The sequence below is a fragment of the Malurus melanocephalus genome, unplaced genomic scaffold, assembly GCF_030028575.1.
Source record: "Malurus melanocephalus ecotype Western Australia unplaced genomic scaffold, MMel_1.1 scaffold_9, whole genome shotgun sequence".
Classification (NCBI taxonomy): Eukaryota; Metazoa; Chordata; class Aves; order Passeriformes; family Maluridae; genus Malurus; species Malurus melanocephalus.
The window spans coordinates 2,174,745-2,198,227 of NW_026623241.1; the positions used below are offsets into that span (position 1 = coordinate 2,174,745).

Genomic DNA, 23,483 nt, shown 5'->3' on the forward strand with positions numbered 1-23,483 from the left:
TGGAATACCAGCACAACAACTTCATATAAGGGACCTCAAGCAGGCATGTAAGATGGCTTGAGGGATGGTAGGTTCCCCACAAAACAGTACCAAGCAAATAAACTTTCAGTGGAAGGRCTGACAAATTATCTTCTTAATATCAACTCTATTACAGTAACTGACTAAACAACGTTCTTTACAAAATATTGATGCTAGACTTYCCACAGAAAGTGAGTTTGATTAACCAGACTTCTCACAAAATAGTCTGCGTGAGTACTGGCTACTAAAGTACAGCATAGAGAGCCTTTATTAGCAGGTTTCAATAAATAGATAGGGGATTTGACAAATTTATTCCTTCCCTTACTGTAGCATGAGATAAGCCTGTGCATATGGAGAGCTCAAGRTCAAACTCCATTTTTGTTCTTAAAATGCAGTAGAGAATTTTACATTGTATAACTTCACATTTGGTTGTATCACACCATTCCTTAATGATTTTTTTTTAAAAATTGTCTTATTTAGCCTTATTAATTTCAACTCCTAAATACAGCTTGTTTGCAACTATTAAGTCAAGGTTACACCTGAAAGAATCACAGCTTTGCAACCACTTCCTCTAAAATGGTGATGTGTATAAGAGAATTCCACCAAAGGAAGCAAAGGCAGTTTAAAGTTATCTCTGCAGTTGTAGCTGTSAATATGGCATGCAGAGGTTATAACAGTAATTTAGAAAGCCAGAAGGGCTGCCTCACCTAAATTCCACAGAGAATCTTGTTTCGCAGCAGCTTTACCAACACTTTTCTTCCCTGCTACCACATGAGCTCTGACTTGAGGTTCCCTGAGTATTAAGATTCACAGATGCTCTCCTCGGTATCTGACCTAGAGATAATTTCACTTCTGGAGTCTTTTTCTATCACAGTACTTGCATTACCATAAAGATACTGAATTCATGATGTGAATATAAACTTACTTTAATTGTTTTTAAAAAATTAACCGAAATAAAAAAAAAAACAAAACCAGACACAATCAGCTACTTAAGATATACAAAACAATATTATTTACAAGAATCCACTTCAAAGTAGACAACTAGGTATTTTCCCCAAGCAACTTCCCCATAACTATACTATGCTATTCCTTTAAACAACTGACAAAACTCCAATTTCCCATGTGACTATTCAAAAGCACTTTTTCCAAACAACTAGTATCAAAAAAACCTTTTACTCCCTATGTGTATTAAAAGCAGGTATTTTAACCCATGTAAGTAGTTTACTATTTCACTTGCATTTTAATGCATTCTTAAATTGAATTTACACCAATCAGAGATGACAGTTCCCTTATCCATAAGTGTATCTTACTACATACATATCTCAGCTTACAACTTGTTATACTGAAACATACACACTGGATAAGGAACAGAGGYATCAGTTTTCAGGTTTCATGCTTGTTAACAGAAAGCAAATTTCAAGTGAAAGTTAAAGGTTTCCACGTTTCCCAAGTTTATGCTCCCAGTTTTCATTAAAAAAAACTTYACTATTACAAGACTACAGTAGTACAAATATGTCAGTGGCTAAYAAACAACAAGAGAATAAATTAGGACCACTGTCTGCACTTTTAATCCCCTTCAAATTTAATAGATTTACTACTAAAACTAAACAACAAAGTACTTCAATTAAATGAAACATCTAAAGCCAYGAGCAACACAGGAATTTTTATAAGCACTTACACACAGAGACAGCCAAAAACTTGCAGGTACTGAGGTGCCTTGTTGTGTTCTTTCTGTTATCATCATGACATTGGAGGACAAAGCAGTTTTCTGCAGACATGACCCATCCATTTCCCCAGGTCCCCAGACATCCTCGCACACGTACACACAGATGCTCTTTTCAAAGCTCGCAGGAGAGGCAGCAGCTACTGAAGAGGGAATGTTTCTCTATCAGCATTCAGCCCTGTCCCCTCACCCTGGGCCTCCACATTCCTGTTTTCRCGTCACCCCAGCTCCCAAATGGWAAGTTATTTCTCAGCACTGGAATGTAAATGCATTCATCAAAAGTGATGCAGAATCTGAAGAAAACTTCACAACACCAAGTAAAGGGTTTTCAGTGTGAAGCCCTTTTCTTTCTTCCTCTTAAAGATAAAGATCACTCATAGAAAACTCAGCTTCACTGGTGACAATCATTTTGCAAAAAGGACACACAAAATTTAGTGTTTCCTCTGCAATGTAACCTTAACTGTTATTTCTTTTGGTATTCCTATGTTACATTAGCTTAAGGTTTTAGCAAAACTATTTCTACGCCTCACAAAGAAAGCTCCACGAAGTATGGTCATCTCTATCATGTATATTTTTCAGCACATAATACTGTTATAGTTTTATGTATATGTTGCAATCCTTTGAAAAAAGCTGCTGATTGAGAATAAAATCTATTTAATTGGMATTTTCTCTGAATCAAAAAACATATTCTATTTACATATGTTCTAATGAAAGGAAAAATACAAGTAGCAAATTTTCTTGTTTCTCAAGTTCTTAGAATTTTCCAGGTTATATGTGTGCAAGGAAATAAGCTCCACACAGATTTTACTTTTTTTTTTTTACAACGAAATTTTTACAACAATACAATTGAAGTAGAAATGTAATGCATTAATATTGCAATGATTTATACCAAAACTCTAGAAATCAGATATTCAAAAACTTTCCTTTTTCTGAGGTCTTCAAATGAGATGTACARCAGGTCTAAGATCACTGCTGTGTAGTATTTGCCAATGCAAAACATCTAAATATACATGGAGATTAAAACATTATCCCTCTCCCACCTTCACTGCAACCAATCCTTATCTGTTCAAGACTGTACAGGAATAAATCCGTAAGCACAAGGCTATGCACAGTTCAGTTTAGTTTCTCAAGCTTTTAACATATTCATGATAAAAATGGATCTTAAGTTACATAAACCCAATATTTCAAAGCTCTTCTTGTGAAAATTACATTGCTTCARTTGACATCTACATCTAGGAGAATCACAGAAAACTACCAAAATGAAATACAGAGRTTTTGCATGAAGCATATTCAGAATTTGAAGTTATGCAAGCCAAAGTGCCTTCATTTGCTCTTAGGTAGCCCTTATGCTGAAAATGCTATTATCTACCACCACCATTTACATTCAAGTGTTCTCTAGAGCATTTCTAATCTTCCCTCTATCCCCCAGTTCTCAGTATCAGAGCAGAGAGGAGTCCCCTTTCCACTGGATGGATCACTTGCTGCATGTCCCACCTGCATATGCCACTTCCTCACAGCAGTGCCATGACCTCAGTCATGGCAGGCACCTGCTTTCAATCACTGCATCAATTATTATCTGATGATACAGAAGCAAACATGAACAGAATGTCTGGTCTCTGAAAAAAATCCCAAACTCAAACCCTGATGTAATAATCAACATTCAACTTGCAACAACATCAGATTGATAGATGTAGTTCTGAAGCAAACCAGTCACACTGAATTCCTTGATGAAATATAGAGCAGTATTAAGTATAGGTCTTGATGGGAAACAAAATGGGATTTTCTATCTGCCCTTTAGAGAGGTAATTAGGCATTTGGTCAAGTTTCTCCTCATGCATCTTTTTCTTTAAAAACCATAATATTTCCTTTTGGTAWGTCCAGATTAGAATGAAAAGCATCAGCCCCTCCATATGGTTTATTCTAGCCCTGTTAGGTTTAGCTGGGGTTCACATCAATGTGCTCTGAAACCCAGACCTCCACCCAACTCATCCCACCAGGGAYAAAAAAGAAGGAAGTTACAATTAAGAAGCTCATATACATGCATAAGCCATTCCCTGGGGAACGCTTAAGTGTTCTTCTGATGAAAACCAAATTTGGCGTGGCCATTTTCTGACCCCTCAGAAAAAAAGACAGAGCCCTTCATGCATGCAGAGCCACTGTAATGTGAACAGCACTCTGCTGGGGATGATGCAAGCAGGGAAGGCAGCAGTGGGTTCCCCCACACTCACAGCAGCACACTGGAAACTATGAAAGCAAGAGTTTGTCAGCTAAAAGACAGGGGATCATTATACAGAACACCAAATTATCTGATCATACAGGCTGACTTCTCTGACTCTCATTTGAATTAGTGTCTGTCTTTTAGGAAAAGCAACTGAAGACGCAAGGGAAGCCCAAACTGCTTTTGACTTTTAATAACTATTCTTTTTTATTAATATGAAGTGGTCATCTGCATATCAAAATAATAAATAGATTCACTTTTTTTTCTTTTAACTTCTTTAATTCCTACAATGTTATTCTATTCATAGAATATTTTTTCAGCAAGAGCAAGTAGTTGCTTTACAGAAATGCTTTTCAGTTGAAAGGAAAATTGAGATGTTGGCAAGTGGAATACAAGTTGAAGAGGCATTTGCAGGCCTGTCACTACTTGCAAATCCTGGAGACATGAGCTCACTGCATACCATGGATAAGGATGATTAGGCTTATCCAATGTCATATGATAGCTTAGATGTTTACAGTCCCAGATACAACAGCTCATGTGTCAGGGAAGGGACTGACTTGAGATATCACAGCTAAGTACACGCCACTTAATAATACCTGGGAGGAGTGYTTCACAGGAGAAAAAAAGCCCCAGACATCACTACAGCTCCTTGCCTGACTTGGGACCCAAACCACGCACTGCCTGTGCAGGAAGAGGAATCACAGTGCCAAGACAAATAACACTGGTGCTGCAGCAGGAGGGTGCAAAGAACACAGCAAGCCAGACAGAGGGAATGCCTGATGACTATCCAGACCATACTAAAATTATAGCATAAGCACATTTATAGTAAATTAATGCTTTAAATAATTCCTGCTAAAAATGTGTCAAAGTTAATTTAAACTCCAGCTGAAAACTTTACTAAATCTTCAGTATTTGGAACACTTTTAGTTAGCATCCTTACAGATGACAGACTATAGTGCTTTATCTACGTAATACTCATAGGGATTTAATTCTTATGCAAATGTAACCCAGATCAGAGGTTGCATTAATCTGCTAATTTATAGCTAACTACAGAAAGCAYTTCAAAAGGAAGTTCCTGAAAACCCAAAGTGAATAATTTGAAATTAGCTAGATTCTGGAGGTTTCCTTCCATAGTCATGACTGCTTCACCTCAGCCAACCCTGACACATATGCTTTAAGATCTTCGCATAGTTTTTCTTTTAGAACAGACTACTGTTCTGAAAAGTGGGGTTAATTTTAAAATATTATCTGGTTACATGGRTGAACATGGCAGCACGTTTGACTAGTTTAGGTAAAAAAATTAAATAATGCTGTAAGGTTTCACATTTGTTGCTTTTCACTTTATCTTTTCACACTGTTACATTAAAAATAAAACATTAGGCTGAAAAATGGTTTAAAACCCAGTCTGAAAAACAGCTGTTAAGCAAAACAAATTGTTTTGAAAATTTACAGTAAAAGGGTAGATGCTCAGGGTCTTTATAGCAGCAGGTGATCCTGAATAGTCTTCAGACTAGAATCCCACGTAGTGTTCTTTTATGACCATTTTATATATACTGAACAAAAGAAACATRTTGATGGCACTGTCCTGTTGAATTCAAGATCTATGTTCATAAACTATATCAACAAATCTATAAACAAATAAAACTGGAACCYACTAGGAGAGGCAAAAATTAGTTTAGCTTGTTGTAGCAGTTAAGCTTTTCAATATCTCTAGCAGAGAAAGCTARAGGGTTGGTACCTCATCAGAATACCTGGGAACAGATACTTCTTTGGGAAAAACTGTCCTTATTTTATTTTTACATTAGAAGATCTCATATTATTTTATCTCGGAAAACATTCAAAGATGAAAGGTTCTTCCTAACCCACTTTTTTTCTTATTCCTTTAAATAAATAAATAAATGGTTTGAATAAAGACAGCTTTGCTTATGCTTCACATCAATGACGTCTGTGTTGCCAAGGAGATTACTGTGACATCACAATATCTACATAATGGTCTCAAAGAATGAGAAGTTGTTGGAAAACATTACTTAAGAGGCAAGACCTTGTCTAAACACAGCTTGGCTTATTAGCATTCATGAAATTCATTAAAACAGAGGAGTATTTTTCCAATGTCATACAAAGACTTTAGATGTTAGTTTCTAAATGAAGACTTTTTATATTGAAAAATACATAATAAGCATGTCTTTAAGTTCCCCCCCCCTTTCATAGAGACTAGAGACTTTCATAATTAAGGTATTACAAATTTTTTAAATTTTTTAATTACTAAAATAACCTGACATATCATCTAGGATTTTAGAAGTAAAATAAGACCATACATACTGACATTTTCCACACACACTTACATGCCTCACTCATTCAATACAACCAATTCATTCACATGGAGAGCTAAACACATTACCTCAACAACGAGCTTCCATAAATCCATTGGTGTACAAAGCAGACGTGTTCAAGATAAATTTGTACATTTGTCAATGAATAAACAAAGTAAAGCAGCAGAGTAGTAGTGATGATTTTGTTTTAGCTATTTATATTATAATTTGAAAATAAATTATTCCTCACTTAACATCTTATGCTATGTCTTGTATCCCTGGATTTGTTTTTCAGAAACATTTGAARATTTTAGCAACAACCGAAGGAAAACTCTCAGACATTTTCAAATCTTCAACAATATGGAGTAACATTTTTCTTAAAAAGACCATTTGCCGAAGTGGAATCATGCTTCATTTCCACAGTAGTGGAATCATGCTAAGAATCAAGACAATAGTTGTAATTCCTTCCTGTTTTTCTACAGTTGTCGAAATATGTAAACATGGTAACTTGAGCTTATCAAGATGGTTCTTCAGCAAAATTAAGGTGATGAAACTTTAGATCCTGTGAGTTTCACAAGGCCAAGAAGAGGCAGTGTTCCCTGTCCCCTCTCTCCACGTGGGTATACTTCTTTAGKTATTCTATATGCTATTTTTGCACATGGGCAGTTTTGTTGTTATTTTGAGGTAAGCAATGACCAGATTACTTCAGTTCATTATACTTAGAAAATTTGTCCAGAGACCCTTGAGAGCACGTAAAACAAACCTGGTCYTTCTTTTGACCTCAGCAAGAATCTCATATATAATGCAGTTTTCCCAAGTAACTGAAGGGGGGTTTGATGTTTTGCACGTTTGTACTAAAACTCAGAACTTTAAGTACTATTAAATTGAATCAGAGGAAATCTTAAATCAGAAGGAACAGATTACATAATAGCTCTCACCAGCTGCAATATCAATTGTGAAAAAGCAGCSATTTCCTTCAGATAGCTACCATTAATTAACAATGCAAGCAGCAGTGGATACCCCGATGTAATGGGTCTCCAATTTTACTTTTAAATAACCATTTTCTTTATTACACAGAGAATTTTTCCCTCTTTAGTTTGTCAGAGTTCTCARTTTTTTCCACATCCCCATTTGTATGCCAGCAATTTATTACCATTTCAGCAAACAGGTTTTTAATATTAAAATCAAGACTGAAATTTTAGAAAGAAAATGGAAGTGAGAACTGTTGAAATCAAGTATATATCACATGATTATAATGTACAGAAGAGCAGTAAAAGCAAAGATGAACAGTGTTTCCAAGATTGATTAGATGCTGTTCTCAGTGACTTCAAATTGTGACATGCTCTATTAGAGAACCTAATGCTGGGATTAGAAAGGTGCCTCCAGCCAATGAAAATAAATAAGCTAAAAAGAAAAGTCAGCAATTAAACCATATTGTTTCAAGGCCAGYTTTTACTGCAGCACATTTTAGAAAACAGGCAATCAACTAAACAGCACCAAAATTTTTCAACAATAAGAATACAATGTCTTCAGGAAAAAAGTGAGCGTTTTCAATGGAATGAATATCTTTTGCACTGAGCCTAAGGACAAAAAAAACCCACCACACTAAACACGAACCAAAAAACAACCAAAAAACCACCACTATTGCAGCACACTTTTTTTAAGAATTAGTCATGATTTTAACTAAACTTTCTAACATTTAAAGAAATGGGATGTGAGAGYTGGTATCAGTCATAACTGTCAAAGATTATGTTTCCTCTATCAGCTACCCTAAAAGGATTCTCTCTTTACCTCTCCCTTCTTTTTGCTCAAAAAATAATATCCCATGAATCTACGTTGTTAAACCCTTCTGCTTAATTTTAATTTTTTTCTTAAGGTCATTTTCAGTTACTTTGAGCTATTCATACTTACAAAAAAAAAAATCTACCTCCCATGTTACCTCAGATTTCTCTCCTTGGCTATATGCCACTGAAAAAACTTCATTATACTTATTCTGTACAACAAATGCAAAAATAACCTGAACTGGTTCACAGGCAAAACTCTCCATAAAAGCAGTGGTGTGGATTTATAATGTTGTGTACTTTATTTCTATGGTCTATMTCATATGAGGTATTTTTTCTTTAAAATAGATACCTTTAACTTTTAAGTATTTTCACACAACTGTGGTTTCAAGGGGGAAGATAAATGTCACTGAAGCAAATAAGGTAATATAAATATTAAAAAAGGCTAACTTATTTGCTCATTTTAAATGTACCAACAGAGGCAAGAAGTGTCATCTTGACTCAGCTTACAATCACCATGTGTGAAACAATGAAAAACCAAAACCAAGGACTCTTCAATCTACAAGCTCTGCACCACCAATTGACGGTGTCTCTCCTACAGAAACCACAGGAAATTGATCAGAACATTCCACAAATGCCCCTGATCACCAGCAGGTGATCCAAATCTTCTGAAGTCCATCATGAGCTCTTTTGCAGTGAAAGAGACAGAAGCCTGTAGCTCTAAATATAGACATCTAGAAACTGGTATGTAGTTRGCCTTTGTGAGAGCTCCTGAAGTTTGCTCTTCTCCTGCCATGAGCATTTCCCTCCGTGAAAGCCTTCCTCTCCTTCAGCGGAATCAAAACAACACAGGCTCATAGAAAACATATTCAGGTCATTTGACACTTTCGGCTTCATTGTTATCTTGTCATTACAAACTTGGAAGAAAGCCTGGTAAGCACCAGACACACAGCGCTAAATTTCTATTTTTGTTTTCAAAAGATGCCAGTGTAATAGATAAGTCCCTTAACATTTTATCAGCTTTGCACAAACAAAATTCCAGTAGCACTGAAATATGACAGGAACAACACCAGACACCAGCCAATCTCATAATTTAGGAACTGTCTCCTCTTCTATTTCCCAACACCTCAGATATTGTCATGATCATTTTGAAACCTCAATGCACTCTTCAATTACTCAGTAAAGCAGAAGATGGATGGGATGAAGGATAAATTAGCTGTAAAAATAATTTTAAGTATTCAGATTCAAAAAAAACTGTACACCATTTCTTTCAAACTCTAAGGACAGTTTCCGATGACATGCAGCCTGCGCTCTGCWTCACAAACTTTGCTGAAATAGCAGGTGACATCGCAAGGCACATCAATTTATGCCTCAGCCAAATCAACTACAGCCAGAGCTGACTGTGTGTGAAGGGATGAGGTCAGAGTGAGAGCCTGAAGCCCTCCCTGCCTGCCAGTCCTCARGGAGCTGGGCTCAGGGACAGCCCCAGGGCAGTGCCAGATCCTTCAGCACCTCCCTCACTGGAATGCAGCAATGACACACTGGGAACACTGCTGGGCTTCACTGGGAACACTGACCATGACACCAGCAGGACATTAACAAATTCAAGRTAGATGGGCAGATCAGGCCCTCCCAGTAAAATGCCACCTGTTGTAAGCAAGCTTTTATTTTCTCTAGGAGTTTGAGTCTCTATAATCATAGTCACACACTGTGGTCAGTCTAATTTTCTGCTTGCGGTAACAGCAAACATCTCCGTCCAAGGGCCGAATGCAGACATTGGGGTAGTTGCACAGTACAAAGCAATCAGGGTCAATTTCTCAATGTCTGTTTAATATTCAATGTGAGTAATTCATGGTAGTCACCCAGTCATACATGGACTGACATCCAGTTGGAAGTGCTACTTCCAACTGCCTCCTTCAGCTCATGATCTCAGTCTTTCCTAGRTTAAACCCTAAGATCACACTCCTCCGTGCTTCAGTTTCAATTGATGGGACAGAAATGCCAAACCAGGGCATTGAAACCAGACAGAGGGCAAAGCAGCAGYGGGGTCAGCCCACAACAACGCCACACTCTGTGCCATCGCTGCCCTTAGAGATAGCCAGAAGCATGGCTTCAGAACACCACCAGCTTGATACAGACATACCAAAACCACAAACAGGGCACAGGAAAATCCAACAGCAGCAAAAAAAAGTGAGGTTTTCTATTCAAGGCAGAGAGTTCCAAGGGCAAACTAAATCTAAAGCATACACTTCCAAGTAACTTCTTAAATAGAGTTGAAACTATAACCTGGAGAGTTATTTTTCTCTACAAAAACCTAGTGTATGATCTTCATATTGCCTTAGCCATAAGCAACTCAGAACCTGGAGAAAGCTAAATAAGCTCCACATAGGTCTTGATCAACTGCCAATGAAGTTTAAACAACTAAACTAGCAGTTCCCAAAAGTACAACTCTGAGCCTCCCCCAAGTCCATTGTTCTAAAACTCTCAGTTTCCTGCTCAAGGAAAGAAAAAAAAAAAACCTTTTTAGGGGATTTTTATCATGGTTTAAATATTTGTGTATACTGATCCCTCTCTTTCAGTTAAATCCCAGTTTGATTCTCTCATAGGTTTCAGCCAGTAATAGCCATTATTAATAAACATTAAGTTGCAAATATATGAGTCATATACTGACAGAAGGATTTTATCACTGTGATTGAAGTTATCAGCATAATTTTACTGACTCAAAAGATCGATCAAAGGCAATACTGTATTCAGAATATAAACACACCAKCAGCTAGATATATGTAAAACACACAAAACAGCATGATCCAGACATCACAGAAACTAGGAAGCATGTTTCAAATACGTCTAGCTGTATAAATGCATGTAGATAGCCAAGGGCTCTGCTCCAGCACTATCACACTCACATCCATTACCTGTCAAAATAAAAAAGTCTGCCAAAATCCCTAACGAATTTTATCCTGAGAAGTTACTTTCAYAAGTCAATGAGGATACACTTGGATGAGGACAAAACATTTCTGCACAAACTGAGTTTTGCTATTGCTTTATACACATTCAGAAGAAGTCCATAATTTGTTCAATGACTCTCCAGCATGATTAGATATTACATTCCAGTTTTTAAGTTGTTTAAGCATGGGAAAGACCAGAGGGCTGAATCATCAATATTTAAACAGATACATCACTTTTAATTTTGAAAATAGTAAAAAGCAGATGTCCTCTCACCTTCAAAACTTAGATCTTTTAATTAGAGGAAAAAGCTTAAATAATTGCCCTTGTATGTAAAATTTGTGAACTTGCTAAAGGGAAAGCAGCTCTCCCATTGMGGCCGTGAGGGGAGAACTGGTTGGATGTGGCAGCTGAGAGGAAGAAGAGGCCACAGCAAGGAAGCAGGAGACGAGCGAGCAGTGAGTGTAAAGCCAGGTTTGCAGGTGGCAAGTTGGCATCGTGGGATGCCTGAGCAGCACAGTCCTGGGAGTGTTCTGGGAGAAAAGCAGAAAAATACGAATACCAGAGCCTACCAGTCAGAGAAAAACTGCCCAGCAATTCTGTATTTTGTTGCTGCTAAGASATGGCTGCATCCTCTGCTGTGGAGGCCAAGAGCGAGCACGAGGTGAGCAGTGGCACATCTGGGAGACCTTGTGGTACTGCAGCTCCCAGTTCAGCAACACGAAAGAACCCAGTGGAGTTTACATTAAAAGCAAAGTTCTGGTACAAAAACCACACAGGAAACCCATGCAAATGATCAAACGTGGTAAGAGCATGGAGCAGACCACAGGAAGCTGGAGGCCATTCCAAAATGTATTTTGAGGGACTGTCACATTGTCGCTGTCAGTGGCCATGTGAAAACACAGGAGAGAGCCAGGACAGCCCTCAGGGAATTGTATTTTCTGCTCTTTTATTTTCTGCAGTTCAGACATGAACCTCGTTCTACTGTGTGAACTGTTTCAGGGTACAGATGTTCAGAGGAAGGAATGAGTGTTAATTTGTGCCATTTTGATGGTCATCATGGGAGGAAAGAGTTAAGGAATGTTTAGTTTAACCCTAATATCTGACTGATACATTAAAGTAAAAGAAGTTTGTAAATATTGATAGCAAAATTGGGGCGGAGAGGGGTAGGAGGGAAGAGGGATGATCTTCCTCACATTAAACTGTCAAAATAAATTTCACTGTTGTAATTTACAGAAATTAAATATGAGAGCAAGATTAATCTTTACCTTATGTCACCAAATAAATGGCAGTTTTAATTGTTCAGAGCACAATTCTTTAAAACTGTGGTTTGTATATTTTCCCAAAATAATAAGATACTAAAATCCAGCCTTATCTCATGAACACTATTTGCTAGCTGATGACTTGGCATTTGAACAAAAACAAGGTAAACTATATTACAACAGGGAAATAAAATTAAAGTCATGCTATTTTCAAAAAAACAGATGTGGTTTAGGTGTTAAAGTTTCCAAAGCATAATATTCAATTTACGATTTCATATATTCCAATATTCCATCTTGAACCTTTTTTWAATTTAGAATTAAAGACCTGTCCAGTACCTAGCTACAAGTAATTTTACAAATTATCCAGTACATTATAAAACATTCGTCAAAAAATGGCAGCTTTGACACTCATTTCAAACTGTTTCAACTAGCAGCTACTTGCCATATCTCACACACTACAAATCTGGCTCATTTTGGACTGATGCATTTATTTACATGGGTTTTAGTAATATTGCTGCTGTTACTGTTGATTTTTTTATCTCCTTGTTGCTTCTGGTAAACTGTTCTTATCCCAGCTCACGACCTCTGCCTTTGTGTCTCCTRACAGAGAAGGGAAGGGAGTGAGAGGTGCCTGATTTGGGAGAAGCTCACTGAGTGATGGCACTAAACTAGGGTRTGCTGCCCCTAAACCACTGCAAAAGCAGGGGGTGGTCATTTCCTATACTTTTAGATAGCTTTGGGGCGGTAGGCAGTATTTTTTAAAACATTCTTCTTCCCCAATTGTTTATTATCTGTCTACCAAACCTAGTCTCTCTAGTGAAAGAATTTTAAATGGTATCTAACACTAAAAATGAAGGCCAGGGACACAATGATTTGGAAGAAAGAAATAAAATGAGTTTACTTTATGTAAAATATACAGGAGAGCACTACTAGTGTTACTTACCAACCAGCCTAAGAGTGCCATAACTAAAACTAATGCAAGCAAATCAGCTAATAGAAGACCCAAATGCAAATAATATGCTGAGCATATGCAGCCAAATGCACTAAGGTATTTGCAAACCCAGTAATTGCGCTCTATCCTCTTAATAGACTCACATGCCAGCAGCCATGAAGTTCAAAGATTCAAAGGACTGAGACCATACCTGCAAGATTRTAGGCACATTTACTCCCTCAGTCTGTCTGAATTACCCTGAGACACTGTTTTGGCTCTGGCATGTAAAGGCATTCAATTTAAAAGAGTGAAACACAAAAATAGCAAACSCTCTTGAAATTCAGGGGGTGGGGTGGGCATAGATTTGGCAGGATGACAACATGTGTCTTATTTTAAATTTAGTCATCTACTGCGCAGCCATCATTCAAYGAGTTGAGCCTGAGAAGGTCGGGAGGACAGCAAGGGGAAGCACACAGTCTGAGCAGGATCAGCAGCCCAGAGAACCTCTCCAAAAGATTTACTACAGGTGCATGGGGCAAGCTGACAAAAAAAAAGAATATTTTAAAATTGGAATGAAGAGTTCTGGATGGTGAGATGCTTAAGGATGAATTATGTTTGGTTCTGGGAAAAGAAAGTTAGGGAAATAAGAATTTTCTGAGTCAATCAGATTTGGAGAAAGGAACACGATTCCTTCTTTCTCAGATCTGCTTGCTCCTACACAGACTTCTTGACTCCATCCCACTCTCTTACTCACAAGCTTCTTATGCTGCAAAATAATTTCCTAGTGGCTTTTTAGATGGGCAAAGATAAAATGGATTAAACTGAAAAAAACCCGACACTAAAACAGTGTAAATTTACTATTGCAAATTTAGTTTTTAYTCAAATGACAAACAAAATCAAAATTAGATGATCTCTACTTTGCAATGTTTAGGTCTCCTCCTGTCACTTGATGTCAGTGATGCATGAGGATATGCTCCAATAAACCACAGCCAGTTCGTTTTAAAAGTAATAGGACATCAAGGCTCACAAATTATGCAATGCTCAAAAACGCTCTTGAAATTGTTACACCCCAAAAGCATAAAAAGTTGTTTTCAGCAAACACCCAGTTACCATCTTCTGTCCACTTTTGACACTACTCTTTAGATTCCAGAAAACCTCCCTATCAGTTCTTTCTGGACTTACTTAGCAGCCTTTTCAGTGGGTCTCACTCCCTTTTTTCTAGAGCACCATAAAATTTTACTTCAGCATTTCTGCTTATCAGTCTCTTCTGCCCAGCACATGTATCTGAGCAGTTTGTTACTTCTCTCCCAGCAGTTCACTGGCAGTATTAGTAAAGCTGAAAAACTTAGTTTTCTTCTCAGATAATTCATTTACTAAATGATTAAATCAACAAATCATTTATTAGCCACCACTCTCTCAAATCTGAAATTTAACCGGGGTGCCCTGTCACTTTTGCCAAGTTTTCTTATTCATGGATGAGCCCAAAGCCCAAKGCAACTTACTCATTTACAAAGAAAAAATCTTAATTATCCTTGTTCTAAATTTTAATAAGGCTCTCACCTACCCTTCAACAACCACAGCTTCTAAGCACAAAGTCCTCACTAGAATGCCTCTGGTTTTACTCTCCAGAAATAATTCCTATCTTATATAATTAAAGTTTCTTAATTTTGCTTTCATGGACTTAAGTTATCTTTGTTAATCAACAAATTGTCTCTGTTGTATTTGCTTCCCAAGACACCACCTTTGACATCTGCTTGACTTCATCCACARCTATGAAACCTATTCTTATGCCAGATTCCATACCTGTACTTCACTACGGTATCAGACACTGTCCCAGATGCCATTTTATGCATTTCTCCACAAGAACAGTCCTTAAATTCTCTGATTATTGTCATAGGATTTGTAATTTTCTGTTCATTCTACCAGGAAGAGTCTCAAGCTCTTTGTTTATCTCATTATTAAATCTCACCTCTCTTCAAGTATCCAAGTGAGTGAGGCACAAGCATTGYTGTATTTCAGAGGAACAGAAGATTCTTGCCATGGACTATACACAACCACCCTACATCTAAAGGCAGCACTTTTCTGCCAGCTTTTTTCCTGGCACTGCCAGCTCACGGATGACATCTGGGACAATTTTCACTCTGCCAAAAGCAGGGTTCCTATAATCTGTTGTTGTGCTGCTTTTTACAATAATCAGTTTGTATCTTTAGCATTAACTATTGGCACTAATATACCTTTTCATCAGCCTGACAGACACAGAACACTTGAYTGCACCAATCAGAGTCCCAAGACTTGTGCTGCTCTCCCACAGAAAGGCAGATTTGAGGATCTAATACTTCATATGCCAACCAACACTAGCCATAAAGTGGTTTCCCACCCTTTAAAATGGTAAAAAAATTCCAGTGCCTTAGTTAGCCTTTTACCACACAGAGACAGGTCACTCATTCTGCCTTTCACAAATTTTATTACATGACATAGACTTCAAAGGAGYCTTTTATGGTAGTCTGAATGAATATGCATATAACCAGCATTTTAAAATAATTCTGGTCTGCTTCCATTAAAATTATCAAGCTCAGTCACTTCAGTCTAAAATCCTTGCAATCKCTTGCATTTTTTTCCATACCTCAAAATATTTTTTTTTTTACTGGAGCAATATAAATTGAGTGCCTCACACTCAAACTTTTTTTTTCCATGTAAGAAACCACTCTTCATTGCAAAACCATTTGCATGAAGCACAGCCTTAAACAGAGGCAGCAAAACCTGCAGTAACATGATCTAAGCATRTGTTAAAACATGCACCAAACACTTGTGCACAGTAAGTAAAGCCTCAAGAAAACATTCTAAGTTCTGAYGCATCCTATGAGTTGAAGTTTGATTATTCACACAAAGAGACTACTCAGTACCTCACTCCATTTGTCAGTTTTTTGGTGGTTTTATTTTTTAAATCAACAGTATTGCAGACACTTTGGACAGTTGTACACTGTCCACAAAAATGGGCTTTGAATTCTAGATGTGAACATAAAACAGTTACCACAGCTAGTAGAGGCAGAAGACTTGTGTTTATATTTGTTCTTCTGTGTATCAATAAATATATGACACTGCCTTCTAATTCTAAAAACTCTCTACATCTCGTGACTTATGTTTAAAATAAAGAATGCAGTACATTCATTGCTGACATACCTGCTCCTTGGAAGAAACATGGATTCTTTAATGAAGACTGAACCAGACAGCAGGATATACCAACAGGTACCAATATCATCAGGGCTGGAATAATAAAAAAAAAAAATGACACAGTTTAAAACACTTGATTTAAATTACTCACAGGAGTACCAAATTTGCACTACAAAGAACATCAAAGAGCAGAAATGCTCCAAATTATGAAAGGAAGCCWCAATTCATTTATTTACAAAATAATTCCATGAAATTATTCTAATTTCCATCTGCATATATATACATTATTAGAATGCTTGATTTAATTTACTTGACTTTATTAAAAACATCCATCTATCTATCCATCCATTTGGTAGCAGCCCAATTCAAATCAAATATAACTGTAAGTGATTAAAATGAGGCCAACATACTGTATTGTATTCTACTGAAAACATTGAAGAATGACAGTTCTTCAGCTCTTGCTAAGGAGAACTGTAGCATCTTTCCCTCTATAAATAAGGCATCCTTTCCCAATACCAGCCTTCTTCTTCTTGACCTTTTCCTCAAGACAGAAATTTTTCTTCACACATCAGCCTGCCTTTCTACAATGTCACTGGAAACACTTGCAGATGGTAAATCTACATCAGATTTGTCAGTCATTGTGATCTGCTGCCATTAAGCCCTGCCCYTTTCATGTCTCTTCCTGGTACAAGAATAAATTCCCAACAAAAGTGGCCAAAAATTTCTTTTACCCTCTCTTCATCCTGTAGAGGAATTGGAGAAGGAAGACCTTGTCATCAAGACACAGTTCATTCTACTATAGATTCAGATGTTGCTTCTTGAGTAACACAAAATCCTTTTCATATTCATAGACTCTTTTTGGATAAGAAAGTTCAAACAATGTTTGGACAGGAAAATAAAATAGTTTAAGGTTACTAGAAACAGCTACAGTAGAAGTGTCATTCMATGTTGACAGTCAGCACTGAGAATATCTCTACTTCAGTTTTTACCCCTCCTGTTTCTTCCAGAGAAGCTCWCTAATTGAATTCAAGTGCATCGTTATGAACTGCATGAGCATTCTTATCGAAAACCACATCCCTACTGACACTAAGAGATGSAGATTGCTTAATTAATTTGTAGCACCTTCTTTTTTTTAATTACACGTCTCAAGTCTTTAGCAACAAAGTCTAACTTCAAGCAAGAGCAGCCCACATCTTTTAGCAATAATGACAGCATAGTATTAAAAGCTAATCTTGAATCTTAGTAGGCAATGTACATATTAGCAGCATGCTTTTCATTTGAAGAACTTCAATTTAAGTACATACACAGTGGTCCTCAAAACAAAGGAGCTAGCCTAAAACAGCTGAGAGCAAACCATCCCATCTAAAAACATGCTCCATTTTCATTTTCCAYTGCATAATATTTGCATGAGAGAAAGGACAGAAACACAGAGACKTAACAGAGGAAATTGAGGGGACACAGCCAAGACCAGAGGAGCTGAATAAGAAAATGGAGTTTGTATTTCTTTTCCAACAGTGACAACGGTCAGCCACCCACACCAGACAAGTGACAACATCTTCAAAATGAMGACTTCAGGAATACTTCTTTATAATGATAGCCAATGGAAAATGAAGCAATATCACAGTCCCACATCTAAAATAACAGCATTCTGATTCACATATTTGAAGTGTTCTAAACTGCCTATTCTGAATTTGTGCCTCACGTGCTTGCTTCTCACATGAGCCTGTATCTCCCTCAAACTTGTTGGTCTAGAAAAATCAAGATTGTGCATAAGTGCAAAGAACCAAGTTAAAGCAGATAAACACAAGAAAAGCAGCACTTCAAACAAAAATATAATTCCTAAAAACATAAACGTACACCTGAGTAAAGTTACACATCTTTAAAATCCTTTAAATATCCTTTCCCACACAAATCCTATGCTGATAGCATTGCTGCTGAACTGCACATCTGATGGGATTTCTATTACATTCTTTAACAGATGTCAGTCTAAATATAAATAATCTGGACTAATTAGCACCGTTAAAAGTTTTTTAAATAGACATTTTCAGCAATGGCTACAGACAGAGTGATTTCCCAAATACCTGGGAAGTAACTGTACTAGGATATGAATAATAATTTTTCCATGTGGTTTACAGCACATTATATTATCACATAATAAGTTTCGTGTTCTTGGGGGTGGGAATTTTTTTCCCCTTTTCCTAAAATCTGGCAGTTTGACTAAGTATTAAAGTGTAGTCTCACAGAAAAGAACTTGGGTCATAGATAACTCTAATGCAAAACTAATCTAGAAGATCTTTTTATGCTTCCAGAAAGCCATTTCCAAAGACAAATAACTGAAGTAGAAAAAAAAATCAAGGCAATAGAAAGTATTTTAACTTTTGCAAATCCACTAATATGCAAGCTTTTATTTCCTTCCTTTTAAGAGCTGATTAACTTTTTGAAATCCTCTGTCAAATCACCTATTTGTAAGGGACTTTAGTTATCTTTTCTCATTGGAGATCTTTTAACTTCAAAGAGAAAGACAGCTACTGGCTTTCACAAGCACCAGTCAGTATGCTCAATATTCARATTCTTAAGGCTACTTTTGAATCTACTGCTGAATCATTTAACAAACACCTAGACTGATTATGCATTCAACTGCAGTGGTTTAATTTTTTCTTATTTGATCACACACAGCACGACTTTTCACTCAGTTAATCATCCAACTCAGTTTTATCTTTTTCTTTTTTTTTTGCCAATTCACAGGTTTTTTCTGTTTCTCTGCACATTGGCTCTTCAAAAGTTGTTGCTCCTTCTCACTTATCTGTCATGAACATCATACTTTATCCACTTTATATATAACCAAATGAAGAATTGGCTCATTTGACAGCTGAAAGCACWGATTAAAAAAATAAATCAAACTTGAGGAATTCCATCTGATTACATTTGTTTTCCTTTTGCCTTATGTATACTTAATWACTGGTTTTATTTATATAGTTACATTTGAGAATTTCTAAGCTCTAAGATATTTGCATCATGCATATCTACTGAATTCAAAACTTTAATTWCCTAATAAAAAAAACCTTCAACATTGCAGTCACAACAGTGGAATATTACTACAGAACATGTCTGTATTCAAGGTATCTTTCCTGAAATGCATTCTGTATTCTTCTAAAACTTTCATTGCCAGCCAAAATGTCATAAATATTTCCAAGACAGTCTTCAAGAGCAAAGGACACAGATAGGGTATTAATTCTCTTCATTTTAACACCTATGAGTGTCTTAATATAGTTTTGAGCAAAACATCTGAAAAAATCCCACATGTATAGYAAATACATTTCTTTCTCCAGAACCCACATGCTTCTCTCAGAAAAAAAAAAATGCAAATGAAACACTGATCTATTCCTTTCATATGAAAATATATTTAACTCCTGCACTTTCAACACTTGCTGTAGTCTCAGTTGATTAGAATTAAGCCTCAACAAAGCCATTTGGCAGCCAGCTTTTGCTAGACAGYACTGTCACAAGAAACACGTGCAATTCTTTCATTTTAAGGATTCTGWGCTTTCCACAGTCCTATTCAAACATCACGTGGCTTTCAATCAAGCTTCTGTATTTTCTGTACTATGCCTGACATTTGCTCATCAACAATGCATTTGCATTGTTCAGGACTTTTGTGCCTGTAATGAAAGACAGAAGGAACTATAGAAGCGGWTGCTGAACTACAAAAGCACTTCTTCAAGCCACCTGAGGACTCATGCAAATACCATTGTACCCAACAGAGAACACTGACATGTGAAAGGTTTTCTTTGCAATCACATTTTACATTTTATTTTAAACATTAAAACTGAATTCTAGAGAATAAGTCTAATTATGATGTTCTTTTTCATTTCTAGAACAGAGACTACCCCTGGGAGCCCACAGAAGAATCTAGAAACCCTATTTGTCCTAAAGATATTTCTTCTGCCAAAGAGACTTGTTCTTTAAAGGCTTTATAGTGGACAGGACACTTCCCTGACTGGGTTTGCAGGAGGGCATTAAGTCCACGTAAGCACTTCATCAGGAATTAGCTGAAGCAGGATTGATGCTGACGACCTTCCCACAAAGGCATCCTTCCAGAGACACTGGGGCTTTTTCAGCCCAGGACATTCCCTCTCTGGAGGGGAGGGTCCACAGCACCTGCCAGTCACACTGGTGTAAAAAGGAAAGACATCTGCTGAGGTAAGACCTTCCCAGTTAGGGGTTTAGCAAGAGTGCCACTGCTGTCCACCATCATCACAGCCACCAAAGCAGCAGCTGTCACACAGGAGGACACTGCAAATGCAGTGAAGGCTCCACTAAGCAGCAAAGCTGGTGGAGGGTCTGAGCACAAGTCCTGTGAGGMCAGGCTGAGGGAGCTGGGGCTGTTTAGCCTGGGGAAAAGGCTCAGGGGAGACCTTATCACTCTCTACAGCTGCCTGGAAGGAGGCTGTAGCCAGGTGGGGTCAGCCTCTTCTCCCAGGCATCAATAAGGCAAAAGCCAGYCTCAAGTTACCCTAGGGGAGTTTGAGATTGGACACTGAAAGGGTGGTCAAGCATTGGAACAGGTTGCCCAGAAAAATGGTTGAGTCACCATCCCTGGAAATATTTCAAAAATGTGTGGATGTGGTGCTTGGGGAGAGAGTTTAGCAGCAGAGCTCACAGTGCACAGTTCATGGTGGGACTCAATGACCTTAGAGGTCTTTCCAACCTTAATGATTCCCTGATCCACACCAGGCTGAAAGCAAAGCTCTCCTAACCCAGGCAAACAGCACTTCCTAYATAGGTTTAAATTCCTCTCTGGACCCTCGCTCCACTCTTGCAGGGCTATATGCACAGTGGGAGTGGAAATAATTGAAGTCAGGAATTATTGACACGTGCACCTTTGCAAGCAGCACACACAGATCTTTTCAGGGAAGATTTTACTCTACATGTCAGCCTTAAGTGACAGAATACATTGCTTCAAATACCAAAGACTGAGGGAAACRGAGGGGAGAGGGTGGGACAGCTCTTGGTGGGGGGGAAAGGGGACAGAGGGGTTTGTTATTTGCTTTGGGATTTTTCTCCAGCTCAGCTACTGATCTGGATATTCATCCGGATGAAACTCAGGCCTGTTAAAAATTATATAGCCTACAAAATGCAGCAAAGCTATCTACTTTCCCTGCTTACAGAAAACAAGATTTATTATCAAGTAAAGTTAGATGACAYAAGCAATTTATCCTGCAGAGAATCAGAACGAAGTTAACCCCAAAGTCACTCATTAGGGGCAGTAAGAACAACAGAATCAATAGACAGTCATTTTGTCCTGAGAGGAAGATTTGTGTTCTGCAAAAACAACAATAAAAGGACTTCAGTACTGAGATTTAATGTTCTTCTCTTACAACTATTATAATAGAGACACCTACTGATCAAGTTCTCAGAATACTCAGGTTCTAGCAGCAACTTTAAAGTGGTGCAAAACTGAAAACCAATACCAAAACAGCCACCAATATGCAGATTTTTTTCAGATCTGAACTTTAGTTGTACAAAATCTGAGTAAATCTGCTTGAAAGCTGACTCTTGTATTGTGGCACTTTCGAGAGCAGAGGATTTCCTGGGGAATCTATATATAATTACCCAGAATGCCAAAGAACTTGGTTTACAGGAATTCAGGAGCTMGAAACGGAAAGCCATAAAGTGGATTGCAATGCCTTCCCGTTGTGTTTTCCTGCTCAGTTTCCTTGGCGTAGTCCTTTAACACAAGTACAACCTGCAGCCAGACAGGACACTTTTCTGCTTTGAAAATTACACAAGAAACCAAAGACAGAACTATGCAAAGAAAGCTCATAGCTGTCACTAACTGTTCTGTCTGGAAACCTCAATGGTGTAATTATGCAATGGCCTATGACATCATTAGGCTGTCAGCACTTATGAGCTTAGACAGTATTTTCAGACCGAGGTTTTCACATTTTCTAGCATATGACTGTTTTCCGAGACCTCAGAGGCACTCAAAGTTCAAAAATCATGAAGTGCTTATAAATCTACAGGCTGACAAGATGCAAGAAGTTTGCAGGCTTTCTCAAAGTCTCCAGGACTTGTATCAAACTCTTCATGCTATGATATATTTACTCCCCAAGAAGGGGGCAGCTTCTTATTCCCAAATCACCAAGTAGCTACACATACAATACTTAGAATTAGAACTTTATTTTCTAATTACAATTATTTTATTTCTACATCCAGCAAGTCAGCAGCACTTGTATGTTTTCAAMTCATGCTCAYGTTCCCAGATCTCTACTTGAGAGAAGCAGAAACAATGGAAATTTGACATGTCAGAACTGGGACCTCCTCTTTCAGACATTTAAGCACTACATAAAGAAGCAATCCCAAAGAACATTGCTCTGCAAGCTTATGCTACACAGGATATTGTTCCAGCAGATTAATCTGTCTGTTTCTCTTTGCTCATTTTGGCTATCCTCTTGTGCTGAGAGCTATATGTAGTTTATTGCTTTAATTGAATAGTCATTGCCACAGTTAGACATTGGCCTTGAAGTGCCAAACACATGTGAGATGAACARTTCTCTCAGGTGGACACCTCACTGCCTGAAGATCCTGCCCATTCACACTGTAGTGTTCTAACAACCAGAAACAGAACAACCAGAAAGCTGCTCACCAACTTTGTCAGCACTGCCTCCAATCCCCCTTGTTAAGCCAATTAAGCAGTCACCTGGCATCTGCCAGAGCATTTCAGATGCTCCTGATGACAATCAGAGGTAKATCACAAACACAGAAGTAAAAGAGACTGGTACTCGATCTGTCAGCCACACACAATGCTGAAATATTTCTTACATGAACACATTGAAGTTATATTTACAGAGAAGATTGGAAGTAAGAATAAATTTAAGGCAGAGTTAAAATAAATTCAGTAACAAAACTCTCAACTCAGAATTTTGAACTTCTGATTTTCACTAAACRGTGTGCATATTTCAACTTATGTCCATGATTATCTTTTATTAATAGACACAAGATGAAAATTGTGTCTTGAGACCTGGTAGCAAAATGGGAAATGCAGAAGAATGAACTACAGGAAAAATTCCTCAGTATTCATGAAAACAAATAAAGAGAAATGTATTTTTCTTTAGGATATTTCT

At 37.5% G+C, this 23,483-nt stretch overlaps 1 protein-coding gene across 5 annotated transcripts in view; it reads right to left on the bottom strand.

Moving 5' to 3' along the window:
* RAPGEF2 (Rap guanine nucleotide exchange factor 2) overlaps nt 1-23,483 on the bottom strand; it is a 180,305-nt gene that overhangs the window by 92,104 nt on the left and 64,718 nt on the right. For all 5 annotated transcript variants that reach the window (XM_057375569.1, XM_057375578.1, XM_057375559.1 and 2 more), the window contains exon 4: nt 16,369-16,452. In XM_057375569.1, the coding sequence (XP_057231552.1) occupies nt 16,369-16,452 (84 nt within the window). The remainder of the gene's footprint in view (nt 1-16,368; nt 16,453-23,483) is intronic.